The sequence below is a fragment of the Lissotriton vulgaris genome, chromosome 11, assembly GCF_964263255.1.
Source record: "Lissotriton vulgaris chromosome 11, aLisVul1.2, whole genome shotgun sequence".
Lineage (NCBI taxonomy): Eukaryota > Metazoa > Chordata > Amphibia > Caudata > Salamandridae > Lissotriton > Lissotriton vulgaris.
The window spans coordinates 707,767,886-707,788,681 of record NC_141699.1 but is presented as its reverse complement, the minus strand read 5'-3'; the positions used below and the strand labels follow the sequence as shown (position 1 = coordinate 707,788,681).

The following is a 20,796-nucleotide window of genomic DNA, read 5'->3' as shown; positions in this document are numbered from 1 at the left end:
CTTTGGAATACTACCCCCCCCTCCCCTCCCCCCCTGCCAGTTCTGGCGGCGGGGGTAGCTTTCCACCCTTCTAGAGGGAAATGACATGGAAGTTACTGCTTTACCCGGTTAAAGTTAAACAGAGCCTATGGCATCACAAAATGGATGCTGCTGCCACAGACACGAGTCTGACCACCTGCTGCTGGACGAAACTACGGCAGGGGAGGCCTGGACAATAGGTTTCCTGTCCAGGGAGGTGCTGGCACCTCCCCAGACAGGGGTTTTGTGTATTGGGGCAGGGAGGGCTGCATTCAGTAAATGCATCTAGACACTGCCTGGGGCACACAAGGTGCTCCATGCATAGCACAGTTCAAATCAGTTGCTGGGGCACTCCAGCCCTAGCTCTGGCGTGAAATTGGACAAAGGGAAAGGGTTGTAACCCCCTTCTCAGGTCCACCCATAGGAGGGACCTAGTCAGGTAATCCAACCCCCATCCTTAGTATAAGTATAGGAGCTGTGTCCCTGGGACTTTAGATTATCCTGGTCGAATCTTTGAAAGACATATCTTGGACCTTCAACATTCCATTCTGACTGGAAGACGGAAGACATCTCCCTTGTGGTCAAGGAGTGACCACCCTGTGCAAACAGGCACCAACCGCAACTTCGCCGTTTCAAGGCTCCTGTCGGAACCCGAAGACTCTGAGACTCAAGAACTGGACTTCCAGGCATCTCTGACCCCGATCCACATCCACAGAAAAGCTGAGACCCGTGGCAGACATGAGAGACGTGGGACCGGACATCTTGGACATCCTGCATTTTGCTACCTGCACTCCATTCCTTAAGCCTCAGTAAGTTGTGCATTGGGGTACGAGAAGCCCCAACCCCGAGCACCATTTGCAGCAAAGCCCAGGCCCCCACACTCCGCGAGTGTCCCGTGGGCCCAACCCTTGCATTTGAGCTCGACGCGTCTTCCCGGTTCCTTGCCTGTTGGCTAGTGAGCCCCCTGAAGACCCCATCTTGAATTTACTTTGCTCGCCTGGTTGCTCCAGGCTTGCTCCAGCTTTCCTAAAAAGGAGAAGTGCCACAGACCTTGCTGGTCTGCAACAGAGCCAATCCTGACATCCTGCGTGGGTTGCGGTTGCCAAAGCTTATTGGGTCCAATCCGGATACTGACACTGCAGTCATCTAGATCCATCGTGGGACAGCTCGATTCAAGCGCCTGGTCATCGCAGATGCCTCCTGGACCTCGTGGCTGAAAAGACAAACTCACCTCCTTCACCTTCAAGCACCCGACATCGCCTGGTTCCTTCCTGGTACCTTCCTGGTCACTGGCTAGTGACCCAGACTCTGTCCCCTCTGCATTCAGGTTCTTCACATCACTGATCCACCCTTGGATCCACCTGGACACATTTCCTCTGGTCGCCTGCAGCACTTTTTTTGCAGCTTTCCATATAAAACGACAACGAAACCCAACACAAAAAGACACCTATGCATCCGGCTTCCCTGAGTGAGGTAACACAAGTACTCCGTGCTCCCGTGGGTCTTGACTCTCAAAGTGTCCTAGTTTAAAAGGGTACATCCTAGTCCATCCGGAAGTGTCCTTAAATTGCATATTTGTAACTTCTTCGTTTCCCATAGAAAGTCAATGGTAATCCGCGTCTGTGTTTAGACACTGCACGCGTCTCCCGTGGGCCTCCTACTTCTAACCTTTGGTTGTTTAGTGTAGCCCCAGTGATTCCACAGGCCCCAGGCCTGCTTTCCAACTCTCATGTGGTACGTATACCACTTTCTTAGTATATGGTTTGTGAGGCCCCTAGGGCATAACGTATACTGTGCAACTTATCGTATATTAACTGTGTGACTTGTATTGTATTTTGACCTCTGACCTCATAAAGAGTGCAGAGGGGTTGTGTTTAGATTAAATACATATATATTTGATATATACACCTGTAGAAGCTTGAGTTTGTTTAAGAATCCTATCTTCTAGAATGTGTGTTACTGCATTCTCTGCTGAGTGTTCTCTTTGTGGCAGTTGCCAGATTCACTTTGTAGCTACAGTTGCCCATCAATGACCTTGTCTCCTCATTATTCAACTATTACAATACCTTGTGTGGTGTCCTTTCATTTGGTATTCAAGGGAATATATATGGTAAAACAACTTGCTTAACTCGCCTACTGAAGTCTTAGCCTGAAGACTGCTGGTTCATGCTACCACTAGGATAGCTTTCTGTAAGGTTGACTTTACAACCACCCTCAATAAGGGTCGACTAGACTGATACAAGGTGCCCATTAGAACTAGTGGATATGATATGCCAGGCTAACTTCTCACACAAGGGAATTGCTGTGATATCTTAATTGAGACTGGTTAGCCAAGGAGTTGACATTAGTGGCCTTTCCACATGCCGGAGAGGAAGAAGTTTCCAAAGAAAACATTGGGGGGAGCACATTTTTCTGGGAACTGAAGATCTCAATCCAACTTTGTCCTTACTTTTGGTCTAAATTAAAACACTCAATGCATCTGGGAGATCACTAACAAAGTATATGGTGTAAAGAAGATTTTGAATGAAAAGTCACACAAGACCTCCTGTTTGGATTTGAAACTTTGTTAACTATAACCTGTAACCTATTCTGATATTGAGTGGAGTGCTGGATCTCTTTGTTTGGTTATATGGTATATGTGCGTTTGAGAGACATCTCTTACATAAGTCATAAGCCTGGTTAGCTGATATCTCCAAACTTCATCCTGCCACCATGTCAACTTTCCACCTCCTTCTTGTGGAATATTCCAATTACTGATACTAAAACACCTGTAATGCAGACACTAGGCTGGAATGAATAATTAAGTACAGATAATTTAGGGAGTCCTGCACTTAAATACCTGAAGTGTCACATGTATTGAAGTGTGCAGGTCTTTTAGATCCTGTGACATCTAAATGTCTAAACGAGGTATCAGTGGAAGGATGGACAGCAAAATGTTACCATACTGAAGTATTGGTACAGGGTAATTTTGTCTAAGGCTTTTAAGTTCAAGACTGGAAGATACGGTCTTACATCGTTCTTTTCTTGTAAATAATATTCAATACCACATTGTATCCTGATCATTGAACTACTGCCATCTGAAATAGCTTTTAATAATCCGAATAGTGCCATCAATGGATATTATTTTAAGTTAGTCTGTTGAAAGGTATCAAAACTGAAGAGGTTGAACTTACATGAGAAAACACTACAACTCATGAATTTTGTCCAGTTGGGTGACTACACATATATGGTTGCTTTCTGTAGTAACTGTTGTATACCTTCTAGGAGCGAAGCAGCCTTGATCTTGCACTTTTGCGAATGGCTTTGAATGAATAAATCATTCTAAAGCATTGACAAAAAGTCTTGAAACACTCACTTATTTGATATGGAAAGGGAGTGTTGGTCAATTGATAGAAGTAGAATGTATACTTTCACAGTAACCCTGGGCGTAGTGCGCGAAGTAGAGCTCCGCGTAGCTACGGGAAGTGCACTACGCGAGATACGAGTAGCGCTACGCGAACTGCGTAGTGCGCTGTTCGCGATGATTGCACAGTGCTGGATGCTTGGCCGCACCGTGCAATCATCGAAAACAGCATCTTGCACAGCACGAGCTGTCTTTTACTGCCGCTCGAGTAGATTTTTTCTCGAACAGCGGCTTTCTCAACGTGAACTGGTAGGTTCTAATCGCGAGCAGTCGCTATTATATGCGACCACTCACAATGAGAAACCTGACCTCCCCTCGTTGAGAAGCTCACGGGGAGGTTTATTTTCCACGCTCGCGATCGGCAACTTGATGTTGCTGATCGCGAACGAGGAAAAAGTCTCGCCGGGATGTCATTTTGCTTGCTCGCGGTCGCCAACTTGACATGGAGGACAGCGAGCAAGCAAAAAATGACCGCTGCACTACGCTACGCGTGTTTGCACTGTGCTATGTGCAATTCACGAAGTAGCGCAAACTACGCGAGCGTAGCGTAGTGCTTTGCCCAGGCTTAATTCACAGACCTTCTACAAAAGCGCTGCACAGAAGCTAGACTAGCACAACTGGAACTGTGCATTGCAAAGGACTGATCATCCGTGCACTGTGTAGCTTTGAGCAGCCCCAGGACTAAAAATAATGTTAAAGTAAAATATAATAATACAGTAGCGCATTTACATAATTAAAAATATATTGAAACGAGCATCCACACACACACACAAATATATATTTTAAAATATGCATTTTTTTTAAACTCCACTATAAAGTGGTCATATGAAGGTGCTCCCGATAAAGTTATCCCTGGTGTAGTGGCTGAGATGTAATGAATCCTGCTGTAATTACCATCAACGGGCTTCTTCCTGAAAAACCCCAGGAATTCACAGAAGAGCTGAGAGAATCTAAAAAGCACTTAGTAGGCTGCAGAATATTTGCTGCTGGCGTGCTTTTGTGAAGTGGGATCACGTTTTTGGAGAACTGCGTATCTCTTTTATAAACACAACTGTACTTGGAGAGATGTGCCCAACAAGTTTCCTCATTGGACAGAATTATTTGCTAGTGCAACCACTCTTGACCAAATCAATGCGTGCATCTTACAGTGGGTATGAGAGGGTACGCTTGCATCCCAACTTTTAGTACCCATTTTGAGCACTTCTCTCACTCCCTTGCTGCGCCCATCGCCATGGTTTCCATTCTTTAGATGAATGCTTAATCGAAGAAGCCGTGCTGGTGACGTCTCCGACGACCAGCGGAGTGGCTGGAAGACACCAGATGCTTTCTAAACCTGGCTGTGTCCACAACGCATCGCATCAGGACGGGAGCCGGGGGCTGGCTCACCTACTCGATAAACAGAGCTAGTTTTGATTCAGGCTCCCAGTTTTCCGTTTTTTCTGCGTTTTACAGATAAATACAGGCAGAAACAATATGTTTCCTGTCTGTATTTATTTTTAAATGCACAAAAATTGTGCTTATTGTGACTGACTCTCCAATCGGTCTCTCGTGAATTCCAAGACAACAGCGGAGCAGACAGACCGCATGGGGAGTTAAAAAACAGTTTAAGATTTCCATAAACACAGGTGCGGGGAATGAGATTTTGATATCAATTTATGGTCAATCAGCTAACTTATCTCATTCGTCAATTTTGGACCGTTGGTATCTGTCATTGAGTAAAAGACAACCCCCGCATAGGTTAGACAAACCCCATAAACTGACGCCACTCTGAAGAACCACTTACAACTGATAAAGTTTGAAAGTTTTATATAAAAGTCAAATTTAAATGCGAATACAATCCTTTCAGGATAAACCTCAAAGTATACAAAAGAATACAAAATCAATTATTTCAGAATCAGCAATTTAAAGCATCGATGTGTAGTGGTTCCTTTGCGTCATCTACAGAAAGAAAAAAGTATCAAGTTAAATCTGTCCCTACTCTATACTAAATGACATCCCTATATCGCAAGTTCCTAACCTAAAAAGGTGTCAGCAGTTTGACTCCCAAAGAAGTTCAAACTCTCTTAGCCTCTAAAGGTAACTTAAGTTTAAGAAGCAGTACCCTCTCTGCCTACCCATCCGCTCTCTAAGGGTCCTCGGCCTACTGCTCTCTTGCGCTCTGATCTCTCTCAGCGCATCTGCTCAAGTCATCTACCCTTCGCCCTTCTCTCTCTGAGCTGTTCGCTCTCGCCTTCGCTATCTTATCCCCGGGGTGCTGTCCCTAAAATACACAATCACAGTGTGGGTGAAACGCCCCTTGACGCCCACCACGGACTTTCCCCGATGATGTCAGCTTCTGGCTTCTTCCATTGCTTCATCTCTTCCGCCATCCGCTAAGTTGACCTTTCTTCTTTAGATGTCATCTTCGTCTTCTTGTTGGCGACTTCTATTGACACTCTCAGATCAAATGTCATATGAACTTAAACAAGACTTTAACTTACAACTGCGATTCTTTGACCCTTCTAGGTCCTGTGAATGGTCATTCAAAAACAACTCTCAAATTCCAAACGCTTCTTATCACGTTTAAGCCATTAACTTTGTCCAGCGTTGTCACCTTAAATCTAGCAAGCGCTAGACTTCTCGGCTCTCACGTCCACATCAAGCTATTCACGACTCCTGTGAGTCCACTAAATTACACACATTGGACTGTGCTCCTGCTAACCCTTGGTCAGTCAGGTTAAAACCACAAATGACCTAAACCCCTCTAACATTCTTACAAAAAGCCTTCTACACAGTATAACCTTTAACACACATTTATATACATTTTCGTTTTCAGCAAATCCTTTATATAAAAGTGAATATATTGTACATAGAATATAGACTACGTAAAGTATAACCTATTCTCATTCGCTATATCGTTTTATACATGTTCTACACATTTCTTCACGTTTCATTTCTCGCCGCTTCTCCAGTTTAAGTTAAACACGTACATGAATTCTACTTTGCACGTTCTACATTTCGTAAGCATTTCTACTCTATTTCTACATTAGCCCACTACGTATACGGGCCTTCTAAATCTAATACATATTCTAAAGTGAATACAGTTACATTTCCTATATTACTTTTGATTATGTCGGTTATCTATATGCTATAAGTGTCAACTTCACATTACGATATACCTTTCATTCCTTCGTTATATGATGTGCTTGTAAATATGGCCTATACATAATTTTTATTCAAATTTGCGCTCTCTCACAGGAATTTGGTAACATGTATTTGCAATATAATGCTGATATTTACCTGTAGGCGTAGTGTTTTACTAATTTGGCTGCTTGATTTGCCAAAACACAGCAAGCATCAAAGTAGAAGCACATGCTAAATAAATGTGCAAAAATACCATTTTACAACTCAAGTCACTCTCTTAAAACAATATTAACATGGATAAATACCAATAAGAGGGCCAGCAACTAAATATGGTAAATACAGACGGAAATGTTAAAATATAGACTTATACAATAAAACCGGGTGCCCTAGTTATGATTGAAGCGGTACAAAAGGGGGTGGTGATGTACGGAGCATCTGAATCAATCAAACACTCACACCCAGTCAATAGATCTGGGTTTAAACCATCACCGTTCTTTAGCCCCCTCTAGTTATGATTGAGCCATAAAATGTAGGAACTACAATATCAAGTGACAGGAACGTCACACTCGCTAACTTCAACAAGCATTGATAACGGGAATCTTGCCGGTTCTTTTTTTTTTTTTAATTGGGATTACGAAGGATATGTGGGACTGAAGAACAAACAATTGCGACACGACGGAGAAGTGGAGGGTGGGAAGAGAGCAGGAGATGGGAACAGGAGGGAGGAAGGAAGGCGCGAGAGGTAGCAAAGCGATGCAGGCACAAAGGGGTTTGGGTTAGTGGAAGAAGTGGTCAGCGTCGGATTGGTAACACGGGCACTCGGGCAATGCCCGAGGGGCCGATGTCCAGTTCTGGGGGGCGATTTGGCGGTTTCTGCGTGTTGTACGGATATCACCAGCAGCCCAGTGGGTGCCTGAGTGGCCTCAATTACCTCCCTTTTACTCGCTGGGCCGGTCCATCAAAACAATGGGATTATAAAATGCTCCAGAGCGGGACAAACAGAAAACAGGCATGTGCATGTGCATGTGCAAGCTGTGCACCTGCACAGGGCCACCAAATCCCAGGGGCTACCTCACCAATATAAATCCTTAATATAATAATCCTCTGAGGATCGATACATATTTGCGTGGCGGCGCCTGGCAGGGATTTGGTGGCCTCTGGCTCTGTTCCACTTCCAAACACCCTGACCCCCCCTCTTCACTGGCCTCGGTGCTCCACGCCGCCCGGACTCCCTCTTCCGGGGCCCCCTACCTACGCTCCCTGCCCAGGGCCACCATGAGCCTAGAGCCGCCCCTGCAGAAAACATAGGAAAGCCTTCACATCAGGAGCAGGAACTGAAAGAGGCAGGAAAGCCATTCAGTCATGAGCGTGGGGCAGCCCCAGGGCCATTCTAAATATGCGTTAAATACCAGTTACATTGTGTTTGCTTCTGATGGATAAAGATATCTGTAGCAATTGACCTCAAAATACTGGAGATGTAGAGCGACGCCCTGTAGGTTCTCAAAGGGAAGTTGAGTCACCTTTAATTGGGATAAGGCAACAGGCAGCACTCAAACTGAAGAACCACAAATATCTTTGTGCACTGTGATGCACCCAGTCACCTCTCGATAGATCTCGGCTCTGCATTGGTCACTGCTCTCCCTCCTACTTTGGATGCCTTGTGTGCCTGAGACAGAGCTACTGAAATGTCACTCATATGTACATTAAAAACATGTAAATATCACACATCTGCCAGCAGAAAACTTGGCAGCTATGGGGTTGAGCCCACATCATGTGCTTATTGTTTCTCGCTGATGTCAACAGATGAAAGTGGAGAGGACATTCAGAGGTACAGTGCAGTATTATTTAAAGGTGACAGCTTGGAGGAAAGCGACTGTTCAGGAGTGAAAGTGGGGGCGAGGAGAAGAGTGGGAATCACAGGAGACAAACTCCATAAAACAATGGACGGGGGAGGACTGGAGTGCAGAGGAAATATGAGGAAGGGAGGGATGGATGAATACCCCTAGATAGAGGTAGACGGGCGGTGACAAGGTGAGGCCAGAAAATGTGGAGGGAGAGAAAAACATGCACCAAAACAGAAGGAATGAGATAAAAGGAAACCAGGAAAGGGACTTGAGCGAGAGAACAAAAGACACTAGGAGGGAGAATAAAAAATGGTGGTAAAAAGAGTGAAGAGATAGTAAATAAGAAAACAGAGATACAAGTTCACTCGCATTCAGCAATTGCAATTCAACAAGTATTCACAAAGCCAAAATACAAGTGAGCCTGTACCACATAAAGCGCAAAGGTGGAGGTGGGGCTCGGGGTGAGGTGAGGGGGGACAACAGGAGCCGCAGCCATTGGACGATGGTTGGAAGGGTAAAGGGATTAGGGAGGCGGCATAGTGGAGAGGTTATCACAAGAAACCACTTACCGCCCCAAAGCCCCATGTAAGCTTTCATGAAATGCCATGGCTCTAAGAACAGCCCATCCAGCCAACGGTAACTTAAAAAAAAAAAAAAAACACACACAACAACAGCCAATTGCTGAAGAGAACCGAACTAAAACCCACTTTTCTTTATTGTATTTTAAATATGTATGTATATGTTTATAGGTAGCATGAGGTACCGACAGACAGCTGCAGTTGTCTAAAAGCTCTACAGAACCTTTCTATTAAACAACTCATATAGGAATAATGAATTAGTCTATGTGGAGGCAGCAAATGCAGTGTTTTTGCCACATTTGATATATGTTTGGCTGGCATCTTGATTCAGGGCACATGTTTCTGCAAAACCGGATCTTGGGCACTGTGGTTACTTACTACACTTCATGTACACCCATACACATGCTGGAAGACAACAGAGTATTTAATACAAGGTGCTAGTATTTCCTCTGGTCGCACAATGTGATGTGTAACCACTGTGTTGTGGTTAATGGCTGAAATGCCCATGTTTTTTTTTTGCAATTGACTGAATGTGGTGTTTATACATACTAGTTGTTAACATATACATGCCAGAACAGTTCTATTTGTATCTGAAATATCTTGAATGTAACAAAGATAATTCAAACAATCTGCTGTGTTGTACACGCAACACCTCATCATTGTACACACACACGTGCACACAATTAGCAGTTTCTTGCAAAGAAGTGGCCATATCCAACCAGTTGTATTGGTGCTGATCGATGGAAGCACATCCCCGCTATCAATTACAAAGAAATTATATAGAAGTTCACATTGGTGCATTGAACTAAGTATCTTAAAGAAGAGATTTCAGATCACATTTCTGCTACCACTTTGACAGAAAAGACTGAGGAGCTTATTAACAAAGGTAAATTTACATGTGAGAACATCTAAATGTGTAAATTTACTTTACACTTAGTGCCTGATTTATAAACTGCATTTAGTAGTACAATAAATAGTACTACTGTAGTGCTAATTACTTACTGCAAAAGGCATTTTACAGACGTAAGATTGTAAATCTCCTCCTCTCCAATCTTATCTATGGAGATATCTCCACACATGCAAGATTACCACTTAGAAATAAATGTGGGCGGGAATGTCTTCTACAAAATGGGCTGGGTTTTGGGAAGAGTGAAATGGGGTTTAGGGAAGGGTAAGGAGGTGTTGAGAGACAGACATGCTAATATAAACAGCCACCCACAAAATAATAAGCCCATTGCTATTACCAACCTATGCTTTCAAAGTTACAACAGTCTAAAAGGCACTCCCTGGAGCAAATCCACCACCACACATGGCCACTAAAAGGCACTGCAACACACACATTCAAATAGAAAATAAGAGCGCAGGGACTTAAAATAGAATCCCGTAGCAAATATTGTTACAATAAAATAATTAATTTCTACTTTTTAGAAATACTTATGAAGCTAATTTAATGTTAAACTCATGAATAAATAAAAAGAAATTATACAATATTTTAATAACCTTATTTTCATCTAAATATAAATGTGACTATTTCTCTAGGAGGGTGTTGCAGTACCAGTGGCTCAACATGCGTGGTGCTGGACTTACTCCAGGTCTGATTTGGAGTACATTTACAACTGTTTTGGGAAATATTTGGGTGCAATAGTTTTAGAAGTGCAGTGTGTAAACAGGAATAGGCTTAATCTTTTATGTGCGAGTAAATGTCCCTTCCACATCTGCTATTTAGCCCTTCCTAAACAACTCCCTACTCCTCCCTAAATCCCACCTACTTAGACATAAGTTTGCCCCATTTTCCAGTCACTCCCCCGTCCCTCCAACGTTTACTACAAAAACAAATAGGTTTGTGCTTGGAGATTTACGCAGTCGGGACAGATGTTTGTAACACAATATTCCTTATCTTTTCTGCAAAACCACATCCTTCAAAGCCCACTAATTCATTTTGCTTTTTTCAGATAGTAGAAAGGGACAAAGCACAAGAGATGTCCCACATAGTGCCTCTTCCTATCATGTTTGCCCATCCTGAATAGTTTACTTAAATGTTTCCCAGCTGGCTGAGAACACTCTGAAAAAACACATTATACTGACGCAGAAGTCCACATTAAAAAAGAAAATGAACGCCCGCCATTAGTAGCAAGCTTCCCTCTACCATACAAACTTGAACCCCCGGGTGTAATTGCTTCTTGTACAGCCACACCATTGAATAATCTGCGCATGCCTGACTTATGCCGCTTGGAAAACATGATCCCAAACAACAACTTAAGGGGATTATGAAGAATTTAGGATTCTTCTTTTGTTCCTCCAGAGACAACCAAATCTCACAAATGAACCATATTCCTTACACCACGGGCCACTTCCTCCTCTCAGTGTGTGACCAAACGCGTAGCGCAGCTGGTCTATCCCTGACCCCAGCACAGAAGGATCCTGGGTGTGACCAATGAAGGCCCAAGCCGGATAGGAACCCTACTTCCTGTTCCAATCAGGAGGCAAGACAAAGAAACAGGAAGTTCTTTTGGAGAGGAATCTCTTTATTGCTATTGGAGAGTGGGCAGGACCTTCGCAAGACCTTCAAGTAGATACCTCACGTGTAACTAGCAGACTGGACTACAGTAACGCCCTCTATGCCGAATCAACAAAACCCTGCTACACAGGCTCCAGACCATCCAGAACACTGCAACCAGACTCGTCCTCGGAACCCCACAACACGAGCACATAACCCTGCACCTATGAGACCCCACTGGCTCCCCGTTGAGAAGAGAGTAACCTTCAAGCAACTCACCCATAGCTACAAATCCCTCCACAACATCTGACCCAAATACCTCAAAGAAATAGTCTTCTTCCACGTACCCAATAGGAACCTCTGCTGCGCCGACCTCGCCCTGGCAAAGACCCCATGAATCCGCAGAACAAGAGCAGGCGGAAGATCCGTCTCCTACCTCACAGCCAAGACCTGCAATGAGCTCCCAGTCAACATCAGACATCACACTATCAAGAAGAACCTCAAGACCTGTCTCTTCGACTGATTCGGAGAGGAATCCCCTCTCCCCTCAGCGCCTTGAGACCCTCTCTGGTTAGTAGTGCGCTTTATAAACCCCTGATTGATTGATTAATGGATTGATTGATTCTACTGATGCACCCCTCTGCCCATTCTCGGCTTCTTGAATCTCATTGACTCCAACTCTCAATACCTTGATGGGGCTGTAGACCGAGGGGTCTGGATTTCCTTGAGTGAGATCATTGCTTCAGGGTAGATCCCATAGATCTTTTAGTGTAGTGTTGGTGTCCTGAGCTGCACTTTCACCACCTCTGGGTAGACCCAATAGATACTTTACTGAGGTGCATGTAGACTTCCTTGAGTGTCACCTCATACTTCAGTAAAAAGGTAGGGGTTTAGGCTCATAGGCCCATATGATTTGCTCTTACATGCCAACATTTTAAAACTAGAAAGAGGGAGATATGGAATTTAAAAAAAAATCAGGGTCCTTCATTTTCCTCATTGACATACATGAAAGTAAAGGCAATTTTAGGCAGGAGACAGCTAAAAGAAAGCAATTTTTTGGCTTAAAAATGTTGTCTCCCAACTGAATGGGGTTTGCTTGCATGTATGTTTGCGGTTTCACTCACCTGATTTCACCAGCAACCGAGCATGAAAGGGAAAGCACATCTGTCATGCTACTCTCTTTTCAATTGGGTGCATAAAATAAATGCTGTAGGAAGCGCACCATACTCCACGGACATACCTGTTTTAAGACAGGTGTGAAAACCAGCAGCATCAAGTTCACTGCAACACGCCCAGAAAACATGTCAGGGTCCCATGCAGCTCAACCAACTCTTCCCACATACTTAATACCACACACCTCTCCAACCAAATATACAGCTCTGTCTGTCAGACCTGTGCATGCCACAATAGTGGCATGTGCTTGCTACGCAAATGCTAGATAACACAACATAAGGAGTTCATGCTACATTTGAATACAGGTCGGTGGGTAGGGTCTATTGCTCCAGTGTTTAGCACACTTCCGGACTTTGAAGAACCAGCCTAAACTTTTGAAGAGGGCGCACCTAACTTCTATATTTTTAAGTTTATAAACAGACTATTTAGTGACGTGTAAAGACAACATATTGGTCGTAGAATGGGGGCAGTATTGCTTAGAATATGAATTCATGGGAACTCATAATACTCTTGGGGAGGGCAGTATCTTTCATATACTTCGCCAGCAAATGCTTACTGGCGTTTTCAGGTACAGTATTTAGTGTCACGTGTTTAATATTATTATTACATATTTTAGCAAGAAACCAGAAACTGCCATATTAACCCGTTTACCGCGGCGGGTGGGCGTTCTACCGAGTGGGCGGGGCTGCGTCGGCCAACGGTCGTGCACAGCACCCAGAAGGTAGTGCTCGCGTTGGCCAAGACCACGGAACGGGTTAATGCTCCTTGAGTGCTCAGGGCGAGATGGTCTCATCTTCACCACAATTTGAGTTAGATGAGCTGAAGCCGAGGGCATCTCGTTTTAATAGATGTTCACTTTGAGCCTAGCTGACCTAACCCAAGCAGCCCACAAAATACTATTTGAACCTATTCTAGATAAACGCATGAATTAAGAGGGAAACATATGTCCAGCCAGGGATTTAAGTGGGCTGGGTCCTGCCCGTGCTCAGCACCCACAGCTCTAAAAAACAGGTGCTGAAACGGGTCTCTATCGGGCTCTTCATTTTTGCCCTCACCCTCAGGATGAAAAAACTGTTCAGCAGTATCACCCTTCACTGCCTTTGATGTAACTTCAAAGAAACTAGAGGCATATTATCAAGTTCGGCGTTAACATTATCGCTGCTTTAGCGGCAGAAAACTGCTGCTAAAGGGGCGATAATGGGCTTGATAATACGCCCTTGTGAATTCCCATAGAAGCCAATGTTGACACCAGAACATGGGCTTCTACGGGAATTCTCTACAGCATATTATCAAGCCCATTATCGCCGCTTTAGCGGCAGTTTTCTGCCGCTAAAACGTAGATATTGTTAACGCTGTTTCTTGATAATATGCCCCTTAGTTCTTTCACAGTCTCATCATTTCAGAACAGAAGTATTTTCAATATTGTATACAACGAAGACAAAGTTGTAATTTATTTATCTTCTGTAACTAACAACCATTGACGAAGCCAAAAGTCCTGGCTTGTTGTAGGTATAATGTTACGTTTTGCAGGGTTGGATAAGGATTAAAAATCGGCTCGGGTACGCTAAAAAAAATGGCCCACATTTGCATATTGCCTTTCCGCAAAACACTGCTTTGGCGAAATTTTATAAAAAAGGGGGGGGGGGGGGGGGGGGAGTCTCTGACAGAGGTATATTTTCTTAACTTGACTTAGATTTTTAAAAATGCACAGATTAGTTCACCCTGGACACACCTGAAAACAAGTGAGGCCACTTCTGCTCAGGTCCCCTGCGCAATATGCATACATTAATGATCTAGCCCAGTGAGCGAAAGGGAGTGACAACTGACAACTCTTCCCCGTTGGTAAAAGCGAGGTAATGGAGGCCCATCCACCTCCAGAAAGGCCACTCCGGCACCTGCTGGTGGCATCCAAACAACACAGACACCGCCCAAATCCCCCCAACCCCCCAGGCTGCCCAAAAAAGCAGCCCACAGCTATATCTGAGATTCCGGCCCCTCTGCCATTGCCAAAGTGCCCGCCTTACCAATCCGACCCCGCCATGTTGTATTATTTATCTGGATGCAATGACAGAAGCACCAAAACACCAGCCGGAGGCACGCTATGCTAAGCACAGATCATTTATTAGCTTACATCTTTTAAGCCACACCCTTAAGTACATCAGCCATGCTCCTTTGAGAGCCCCCCCCAGTTTTTCATCCCTGCGCCCAGCGCATTATATATACTGTTTAACTGCAAAAACGTTTGGGTTCGTCTAAATATTGTGTTTTCGTGAGTTATTTATTTGAAGTACACCTAGACATTATAAACCTGCGACTACTACAAAATGAAACAGGGTGAACTAGGACTTCAAATCTACCAGAAACATAGAGGCTGCGTCAGCACCCTGGGAGCTAGCAGTATTGTTTGTTATTAGCGCAGACCAGAACCTCTTACCTAGGGCTTTTAGATACTCCTCGAAGTTGTCATTGCTAACCATCTTCCAGTAGCCATTGAAGTCTGTGGGCATTGTTGAGGGCTGGAGCGAAATGGCCGTAGAGGCAGGCGAGCGAGGTTTGCGGCTGAAGCAGGCTGCGGGAGGAGCAAGGCACAAAAACTCAAAACCCCTGGTGCTCTGGATACCGTAGTCCAGTCGAACAGGAATGCAGGACTGCAGGTGTTCAGGCTCCGAGAACGGACGGGTTTAGTTCGTGGTGTATTGATAGAAACGTGGAAGAAAGAGTAAGGGGGCAGTGGGCGGAGCAGGTCCGCCGAGGAGAAACAAGTCTTGATTGCAGGTTAAAATGTGCGAAACCGCGGCTGCTGATAACAAGGGGTGTTTGAAGTACAGAGTGTCGGCTCCTAACAGAACCGGAGCGGAGGTCGGAGAGGCTCTCAGCCGCCGAAATTAGAAGCGGATGTGGAAAGCAAGGCGAGCTCGCGCTTCTTGAGCTCGGCGTTCAGCTCTGCTGCTTCACGCAGCCTGCTCTCTCGATTCTTATACGTGCGCTCTCCTCTGAGCCCTCCTAATCCGACCCTCTTGCCGTTGTTTACTGAAATCCGCTGACTAAACTGAATAGTTGGTCGCTCGGAGACAGCACTAGGCAACCGGCCTAAAAAAAAAGTGGAATTTCACTGTTCCTTGGCCGACTGCCTACGATGTGGTTTTACGGCTAGAGGTGCCCACTTTGCAAGTGAGGTACCACGTTCGAGTCTAGGCACTTGCTGTTAGCGTCGTGTGATTCTAGGCAACTCACTCACTCTTCCCATATCTAAAATGAAACAAAATAAGTCAGGCTTTTGTGCAATTTAACTCGTGCTGATTAAAAGCTCTCCAATATCTTCGGGTCGAGTCTCGGCGTGAGCATCCCGTGATTCTAGGTAACCCACTTACTCTTCCCCCTATCTAAAAAGAAACAAAAATAAATCAGACTTTTGTGTAATGTAACTGGTGCTGATGTAAAGCTCTCCAATATCTCCGGGTCGAGTTCGCACTATGTAAGATTGCCCCAAAAAATGTACTAAATGCCAATTTTACACTTTAGAGATTAGGTTTGATTTTCCTATAAACGCAGGTCCATGGCCACTAAGACAAACAGCTGCAAAGCCAATAAGACAGACTTACAATTTCAGGTATAACCCAGACCTATTCGTTTAGGGAATGCTTTTTGGAAACTCTTTTTTATTTCTCTGATTCATATTATTCCTGGTCTGATTGTGAATTGCTAAATGTTGTTACATCCTATTGCCGAGAGGTTTTTTGGTATGCGCCTTTAAAAACGAGCTTTGCAAATAGCATGAGTGCATGTTGTGTATGCAAGTGCTAGTAGCATTAATGCCAGACCTACTGGACAGCAGGAATCACGTGACCATTTTAGGTGAGGGGATTGCCGTTGAAAAATTAAATTGCTGCACATATGAGTGGTTTATATTTTTTTCAATGTGCCTTGCTGACTAATGACTATGGACTAGAAACCAGTAAAAAACAGAAAAATATCTGTAAAATTGCAGCGGACTGTACCAAAATTTGACAGAAACCCCAGAGAGTCAACGCTTGATGGTGGCTCACTCAATCAGAGGCTGAAGGGACCTGACCTAAAGCCCTTTCTCTACATATTATGCTTTGTGTTGTGATGGCATGACCGCTGGTTGAACTCAAGCTGTCAAGACAGAATTACAAGGGGGGTTGTTCAGAAGATTTAGAACCTGGGAGCGGGGGAGGTAAGGACCCGACAAAGAGAATTCATACTAGAGCAGTGTTCTTTAGAAATCCACCTTTTACATGTGATCCAGCTTTTCAGGACCCCCGGTAGGAGTTTAGGTTTTATCTCCTTTACTGGATCACTAGCCCATTTACTTACTTCCTAGCTTGGTCCTTGAATGGATCTTTATGAGTCACACTGAGGGGAAAAAGAGTTAGCTTTTCTTGTCTGCTCAATGTTCGAATTCAATTAACAGTGCGACCAATTTGGCTGCAAAGTGAGGACCAGAAATTGGTAGTCAAGTTCAAGGCAGTTTATTACAAATTACTAATTCAGTTCAATTAAATCCCTCTTAATGCCATACTGTAGAGATACAAGATAGCAACAGGGAGGCCAAGTGTGGTAAATGAAGATGCATGTTAGCCAGTAGTATCGGGGAAACAGGATAAAGTTCATTCTCAAGGTAGGAATATCAGGTTACAGGCAAAGATGGTAGTAAGGAAGCAGGAAGGCCCACTGGGAGCAGAATCCTTGCTGCTCAGCCCACGCATTCCAACTAAAACTCCCTCAAACCAGGCACACAAGAGCATTCTATTACCTCACATTCACACTGGCTGAGCAGCAGGGGACATATAACTAAGGAGAGAAGGCATGGCATTGACATGAAGATACCACACCAAGTTTAGGCGAACAAGAATAAAACAAACAAGGAACGCTGTTGCTGCAATACAGAACAATAACATAAGAATCTGATACTCGTATAATAATCTCAATTGGTCTTTTCTATATATTAGCAGTCTGAGGGCCAGACAGTGTAAGAGACACTGTTAGCGATTCCAATGTGGCAGCAAAATGCGAGGCTCATGAATATTAATGAGAATTTGCGACCCAATATGGAATGGCTGGCCCTCCAAGGGATGGTGGCCGGCTGGGCTCAGTAGACCACCATGTTTGGGACTGCTTTTCAATAAAGCAGTTAAAAAAAAAAAATGCGGCCGTATTCCTTAAATAAAAATGGGATGCATTTAAAAACAAAAATTGAAACTTTTTAGTTGGGACCACTGCCTGACCCTAAAACATATTTCCTCCTTCACTTTAGCCAGTGCGTGGTAATTTGCAAGTGTTTTGCGACTGCAATTGTGGTTGCAAAACATTCAGTCATGGCTTTGGGGTCGCTATTAGGAAGGGAACGCCCCTTCCTAATAGCGACTCGCAATTCCTAAATAGTGAGTTGCAAATAAATTGCGCCTCGCTATTTAGAAATTGTACATGGCCCTGTGACATTTTGCATGTGCAAACGGGTCGCAAACCCGTTTGCACATGCAAAATAGGGTTGTACATCTTGCCCTAAGTCTTCCAAACACAGACCAACGCGCGGAAATACTCAGAGTGCAGAAGAAGCTCTGGTCTAGTTCAACAGGTTAGTTGATAAGATATAATCCATAAATCAATAGGGCAACACCCATTTGATTGCATCATCAATAGAAGTCCATTTTATTTGTTTCAATCTCTAGGTGGATTCATATCTGGTTCACTGCAACAGTAGAAATAAATCCCACACTGGACATGGGAACACTGCCTTGGTAACACACTCTGGCTGGAGCATAATAGTCTTTTATTCTATGGCAGGTCCGGAGGCTCAGATTATGCTTCTCTATTTCTTAACTACTCCAAACAGCAGCCAATTAGAACACAGTGAAATAGAAAAAACACATAAACATACTACATGTCCCATGAGGGTTTTAACCACGCCTCCAATAACAACCAAAGGACAGAGCCTAAAGTATACAATTTAACAAGGCACCAACTTAACTTCCTCTTTCTTTGCTGCTCCGCAATCAAGATACGTTTCTTGTTAATTTGTCTCCATTAACTTGCAGTTTCGTTTTGATGCTTACTTTGATTGAATATGATTGAATTAAATAACATGTGCTTGAGTGTTTGTTGGTAATAACGCGCTCGCGCTGTGTGCTTGTACGCTTATTAGTGTTACCTCTGACTTCGGCAGTGCATGTGGACCGTTCGACAGTCAGTAGGCAGTTTTTCTCCTTTGTCCCATTACTGTTAGTGTCAGTGCCCCTTTTCTGTTTGATTGCCAAGCGTCTTAGCTCGCTCGCTTCGCGAGCCGAGAACTGTGCCAGTGGGCAGCGCGCACACCCAAAGGGGACATGCCCCTCCCCCACTCAGGGAGCGAGGCGCATGACGGAAGCCTGCCCGGGCTCCTACGTGCGGCTCGGGAACCTGCACGCGACTGTGCTCACGCTCCAGGTTCCCTCGACACGCTGCTGAAGCCTTCCCCGGGCTGAAGAATTGTGGGTGGCAGCGCAGTGAGTTTGAGCCGGTACCGGGCCTGTTACATGAATAATTTTCATAGAGCTTGGCAATTTTTGCAGATTTGAGCCTTTCACAAAGGTCTGCAGTGCAGATATTTAATTTTTGGGTGCCTTGCCTCAGGCTGGTAGGGTTTCTTGCCCTCCATTAGTCCTAGGTTCAGGGACTTTTTGGGTACTATTGGCTCTCACTGCCCCCTCTAAATTGCTCCCGACCGACACCCTTTCTCAGAGAGAGGTATGGTTGGAAAATAATTGGGCTTCTCCCTGGGGAGTGTTGAACTGAATATATTGATATTCACTGCATGATGTCGGACTCTGAAGTCCTTGAAGAGGAAATGGCTACCTAAGGTCCTGGTGAGGATGGAGACTACTACTATGATGATTCTTTAGAGACTTTAATTGACAAATATCTAGATAAGAAAAAGGATAAGGCGCTCTCCTCAGCTTTCCTACCTATCTCTCAACATTTTGATAAGTTAATGGATCCTTCCTCCCTCCCCTCCCCTCGGGACACCCGATCTCGTCCACTATTCCCCCTCCCGATCCGCCTGGCCTTTCTTGGCCCCATGTCCAGGTTTATTCTAAACTCAATAAGGCTCAAGATAACCCGGTTGAGACTGACCCAGGCCTCCCTTCCCCGACCCCTCTCCCTCTGTGCCCATTTCCCTTACAGACAAGGACACTGATACAGATACATCCCCGGAGTTGCGCCCACGCAAACGTGCTAAGAAGCGCAAGCATTCCGAGTCCCCCTTCCAGCCTTCCCCCTTCACTTTTGATCCCGCTGCCATAGTTCACCCTCGCTCCTCTGATTGGGCTCCCGCCCTGGCTGTGGCGGAATATATGCAGAGTAATATGCGTAGGAGTTTTGACAAGGAGGTTAGAGCCCGCCTCCGTTCAGAATGCCCTCACCCCGATCTCGCCAATAAGACGGCTCTTACACCTAAACAGATTCTTCAATGCAAACTTTCCTCAAAAAGTACAAAAAAGGTCAGAAGAAAGGCATTAATCGAGCCCTTAAGGCATGCCAGGATAAACTCCTGGATGTGTACGGCCCCTTGGCCAAGATTTTGGAAGTACCGCTGGATGCGAAAGAGACCGGAGCTGCGACCGACCCGGAGGTCCTGGCAGGGTGGACGTAGCATGCAATCTGTCTATTAGGCAATGCTAATTGTGCTTTGTCTTCGGCGAAACGGAAATCAGTCCTCCTTCAAATCGACCGACAATTGGTGGAGCTTGCCTCTACAGAACCAGGCCCTTTGGCTGAAGAGCAATTGTTTGGTGACCGATTTGTTAAGGACATTGCAAGGTTCATGAATACCTTTACTTCACTCCAGAAATCACAATATTCCCTAAAAAGGGTGCTACATCCCTCACCGCAGGGCTGGCCGTGGCAGAGGACGCTCTGCTGGCCGCTTCACCCCACAAGGTCCTCAACGTGGATACGCCCCCAGGCATATGGGTTACACACAAGAGCCAGAGCAAGCCTGGTTTTATCCCTCCAGATCCCATGGTTTCAGAGGCAGATACAATTGTGGAATCAACAGGGGCTTCAGAAATAATTATGCCAAAGCCTCAGGTAATTCTCCAGCCTTTTCCCACAGTTCCTCTGGGGGGCAGATTGTTGCATTTTCTGAACAATTGGCAC

General features: G+C 44.8%; 1 protein-coding gene across 1 annotated transcript in view; it reads right to left on the bottom strand.

The window, feature by feature from the left end:
• RBP1 (retinol binding protein 1) overlaps positions 1 to 15,880 on the bottom strand; it is a 109,992-nt gene extending 94,112 nt beyond the window's left edge. The window contains exon 1 of the mRNA XM_086943783.1: positions 15,071 to 15,880. Coding sequence (XP_086799909.1) covers positions 15,071 to 15,143 — 73 coding nt within the window. The 5' untranslated portion in view covers positions 15,144 to 15,880. The remainder of the gene's footprint in view (positions 1 to 15,070) is intronic.
• Between the last annotated feature and the right edge of the window lie 4,916 nt (positions 15,881 to 20,796).